We start from the raw sequence: 4,528 nt of genomic DNA, 5'->3' as shown, positions 1-4,528 counted from the left end.
GCGCAGCATCGTCGGATTGCACTTTTGGCAGTGGACGGTACCTGTGCGCTACTACGCTATTACAAGGCACCGCTCGCAACAAATGCATTGCCGACACGTAGATTGGAGCGTGATTCTAGTAGGATATCAATCGTGCATCTAGGGTGCACAGGTTGTCTGCTGCCGTCCAAAGCATTGGCATTGCACCCGCTTTGGTGGCTTCGCCGCGTGGCGACCAGTACAAGCCACTGCTCTGTGTGAACGCGGGATCGACGACCAGGTGCGCGCAGAGCCAGTATGTGTTTCATGAGCCTTTGGCTCAAGAGCCCAACCAACTCTGCCATTGTAAGCTGCCAACAAAACAAGATACGTGTCTGTCTCCTTCTTCGAGTTAGCCCGTAACAAGCCACCACAGGGACATGACGACCCAGAGCAGAGTGTACACAAGGTAGTAGAAGCGGTAGCTTGGTGCGTTGGGCTCCCAGTACGCGCAGAGCGACACGAGGAGATACAAGGTCGGCGTCAAAAGCAGCGGCAACACCCCAAGCACCAGCGCATCGTTGGCGCCCACCGACGCAGCTGCCAGCGCGATGTCGACCGAGAGCTCAAACGCCAAAAGCATGTAGATGGCGAGGGCGGCCCCAAGACCAAGGTAGACGCGCAGCTGCGGCGCACGCGGCGAGAGCACGTTCTCAAACCGAATCGACGAGTAGTACATCATGGCCGTGCGCGTCGGGATGTACGTTGACTCGTCGTCCGGGCCGTACGTCTCGTGGTGGTAGCGCAAGTACATGATCGCGCCCATAAAGACGAGCAAGACACTCGAGTAGACACTCGACGCGATCGCGAACAAGACCAACACCGGACCCGGCACGAGCGCCAGCAGCGCAAACACCGCGCTGCACGACGAGACGGACGCCGCGAAATGAATGTACGCGTTGACGTTCGGGTGAGGCTGGCCGTGGCGCCACTTGTGTGCGGCGGCGGTGGCGCCGAGGACGTTCCCAAGGAACCCGCACGGCAGCGCAAGCGACGCAAAGAGCGAGTGGCGCGTCCCATGCACGAGCAGCGCGACGGGTGCATTCAGCACAAGGCCGCCGACGAGCGCTTGGCCAAACGACCGCACAATGTACGTCCACTCGCCGAGCACCGAGAGGGCAAATGCCTTGGGGGTTACGACGATCATTGTGTCGTAGAGCGGGAAGAAGTGGTAGCTCACACTCAGGACGAGCGCCGCGAGACCGACCGCAAGCAGCGTAAAGAGAGCGCGGACATACGGCGTGAGCGCAACGCCAAACGAGCCAAGGATGTCAAAGTACAAGGCCGACCCGGCGGCGTCAAACTGCAAGGTGGGCAGCGACAGCAGCGCACTTGTGATGGCGAGGACGTTGTCGCCGCAATATTGGACATCGGCCGGCGAAATATGAGCGAGAGAGTCGTCCCGTGTGTGGTAGTACTCGCGGTGCTCGTAGAACGCGACGTCGAGGCCCGGAATGCCCGCGGGCTGGTAGATCTCGTAGTCGGTCGCGCTGCCGAGGACCTTGATGAGGAAGCCGCCGAGGCTGTTCATGTGCGGGTGCGGTGCGACCGACGCGTACAAGGACGCGAGTGCATCGTCTGTCGTTCGAAAGAGGATTGCGCGGCCGCCTGCCCCGCCGCCTTCGATGTTGAGAAAAGCCTTGACGTTGTACTTGGCGACCAACTGTTGCCGGACAAACCATTTCGAGCCGCAGAGCCCGGTCTCTTCGCCGTTGTTGAGAAAGAGAACGAGGCTGTGTCTACTGGTTGCATTGCGCGCGAGCAACGTCGAGAGCACGTGGAGCAGCACGGCGACGCCGGCGCCGTCGTCGGACGCGCCAAACGACGACGAGACCGAGTCAAAGTGGGCCGTGAGGAGGATGCTATCGTTGGAAGAGCCCGGCACGCGCGCAATGATCTGCGTCTCGTTGAGGTACCACGATGCGTTGGCACACTCGGCGTCGCGGGGCACAGCCGGGGCGTACGTCGATGGCAGGTCGTCCGCGACGAGCGTGGCCCGGGGCGTGTCGAGGACGAGGCGCGGGTGCGTCGTGCGAAGGACTTCGAGCGCGTCGTAGAGGTAGTTGTACACATTGTAGTTGGCGTCGGTCGTGATCGGGTGCGAAGCGCGGGCGATTGTCTCGAGCGACTTGTAGGCGGTGGCGCCGGCGAAGCGCCCATCCGTGGGTGGCACGTCCAGAGGCGCTGGCAGCTGCGCGCGCCAGACCACGTTGAAGAGAAGCGACAGCGCCGCGCTGAGCAAGATGGCTGTGCACGGGACGAAGCGGCTCATGGCTGACGTCACACGAGGGTTGCTCTTTGAATGGTACACTTCCTCTCGCCACCTGGGTTTAAACACCCGGATGGGTAGTAAAACGCACGCAAGGTGCCGGTTTTATACCCCAACTGTCCGGATACTAGATAAAACTCAGGTTTTATCAAGTTGCGTCGAGTTGAAGCTGCGCACGCCTATCACTTGGCATACCATCGACATTGGCCCACAGCGAACATACCGACTCGTCGCGTCCGAGATGCTGTCATCCTTGTACGTACTTGGTGCACGAGTCAGCGACCAGAGGCTAGCAGCGCCCATGTTATGTGGGGGTTCCTTCAGGGTCAACAGCCCAGCGACCAAAATGTGATGGACGTGGCGTTATCATTTCGTTGGGTCGTTGTCATGTGACCTGACCATCCATTTGACTCGCATTTATCACATTGAGCTAAATGATCAACTGACATACAATCAACAGAGCACTTGACAGAGTGACCTTATCGCCGAGATGAGGCGACGTTGTTTCATAGCCAATCTGTTTGAATCGTCCTGGCGCCTATCTGAGACGACGCCGTGTTCCAGCAGTTCCAGCCAGAAGCACGTGTGTGCCGCTGCAGCCACAGCCCATCGACCCTCCTGTCTACGGGTGCTACTGCACTTGCGCGCACGAGGAGGCTGACGGTAGCCATCTTTTGCCTCGTAGATTCAACCTCGTCTGGAGTGCAGCATTACGGAAGGTCATTCGAGTTGGCCAAGCGACCAATCGTCTGTCGAATCGCCAAGGACACGCCCCGTTTCTAAGCTACTGGAACACGATCCTTTCGATTTCTTCGCCATGACGCGTCGGCAACGTCTTGGCGCGGTCCTCGTTGCTCTCGCTGTCATGGGCGACGCACATCAGTCACGTGCACTTGGGCTTTTCAAGCGCATGCCAAAGCAACGTCTTCTTCCGCAAACAACCATCGACACGTACGGCGGCGACAAGTTCAAGTCGCCGGATCTGCACTCGGTGAGTCTCTGCGACTTGCCGAGCGGCGCCACGGTCGAGTACTGCGTCGGGTCATTTGCGTCGACGTTTCTTGTGCCGCCATCGCCGGGCGACGACGCGACACCGACAGTCCTTGGCCTCGTCGGTGACGTTGGCGACACGGCACAAGACGATCTCAACGCTCTTGACAAGTACCAAGCCTTGCGCCCACACGCTATCCTTGTCGCCGGCGACTGGCCGTACGCCGACGGGAAACGCGCCAAGTGGGGCAAGTGGTTTGAGCTCCAAGAAGCCACGTTCGCGACTATTTCCGTCACCGGCATTGACGGCAACCACAAGGTGCTCACGGCCGACGAAAACTACAAGGCGTATTTGCGGCGTGTGCCCGGCCCCCTCTCGGACGCCAGCAAGAAGGCCCTTCGACCGTACTACTCGCTCGCGATTGGGCTCGTGCACGCAGTGTTCCTTGACGACTACATCGGTGCAACCGCCAAGTTTGGCGGCAACAACTGGCGCCACGAGCGCGACCGGCAGCTGACGTGGCTCCAAGAGGACTTGATGGCCGTCAACCGGTCCACGACACCGTACGTGCTGGTTATCAAGTACAACCCGTTCTACAACTCGTTCCGCGGGCACCAGTGCGTGTGCGGGGCGACGCCATTAGAGATCGACAACGTCGCGTCGTGCTGGGTCAGCGACTACAACACATACCAAGAAGGAGCCTTACTGCGGTCTCCAAGCCAAGCTCGAAGATCGATGCAGTGCCATCGTGGTCCCTCACCTGATGTGTCGCCTTTTCACCACGCGAGAAAACTCCAAGTGCTGTGGTTCAACAACCACGACCTCCAGACACCCCGCGATTCGTACGTGCTTTTGGCCGCGGACGTCCTAGCTACGCTGATATTGCCAAATTGGACAACACGAAGAGAACTTCCGATCTATCTATCTATAAATCGATCGATCTCTTTCTTGCTAGCTAGATAACTAGCTACCTGGGTAGAGGACTCGTATTCGGTGGCGATATCGAGTTAGCCCGTAACAAGCCACCACAGGGACATGACGACCCAGAGCAGAGTATACACAAGGTAGTAGAAGCGGTAGCTCGGTGCGTTGCAAAAAGCCAATGGCCGAAAATATTTTCAAGGCGTTGATTGCCCGTGTAAAAACGTATTTTCATACGAGAAGAGATTTGCTGATGTTAATATCCCCTGACGTGGCAGCGCAGCATCGTCGGATTGCACTTTTGGCAGTGGACGGTACCTGTGCGCTAC

General features: G+C 58.7%; 2 protein-coding genes across 2 annotated transcripts; one reads left to right on the top strand and one right to left on the bottom strand.

Moving 5' to 3' along the window:
• Positions 1 to 287: 287 nt before the first annotated feature.
• On the bottom strand, positions 288 to 2,343 carry SDRG_16963 (hypothetical protein). The gene has a single exon (XM_008623189.1). The coding sequence runs from the start codon at positions 2,288 to 2,290 to the stop codon at positions 371 to 373; it is 1,920 nt and encodes a 639-aa protein (XP_008621411.1). The 5' UTR covers positions 2,291 to 2,343; the 3' UTR covers positions 288 to 370.
• Positions 2,344 to 3,104: 761 nt separating this feature from the next.
• Positions 3,105 to 4,192, top strand: SDRG_16962 (hypothetical protein; the record flags this gene model as incomplete). The annotated part of the gene is made up of 1 exon (XM_008623188.1): positions 3,105 to 4,192. A coding segment is annotated over one exon (1,086 nt), but the record flags the coding sequence as incomplete, so codon positions are not given.
• Between the last annotated feature and the right edge of the window lie 336 nt (positions 4,193 to 4,528).

Source organism: Saprolegnia diclina, assembly GCF_000281045.1.
Source record: "Saprolegnia diclina VS20 unplaced genomic scaffold supercont1.169, whole genome shotgun sequence".
NCBI lineage: Eukaryota > Oomycota > Saprolegniomycetes > Saprolegniales > Saprolegniaceae > Saprolegnia > Saprolegnia diclina.
The sequence above is the reverse complement of the archived record's forward strand: the minus strand, read 5'-3'. Positions and strand labels throughout refer to the sequence as shown.

What these genes read in the sequence shown, in the direction of transcription:
- SDRG_16963 (XM_008623189.1), bottom strand. Translation starts at nt 2,290, where the DNA reads ATGAGCCGCTTCGTCCCGTGCACAGCCATCTTGCTCAGCGCGGCGCTG.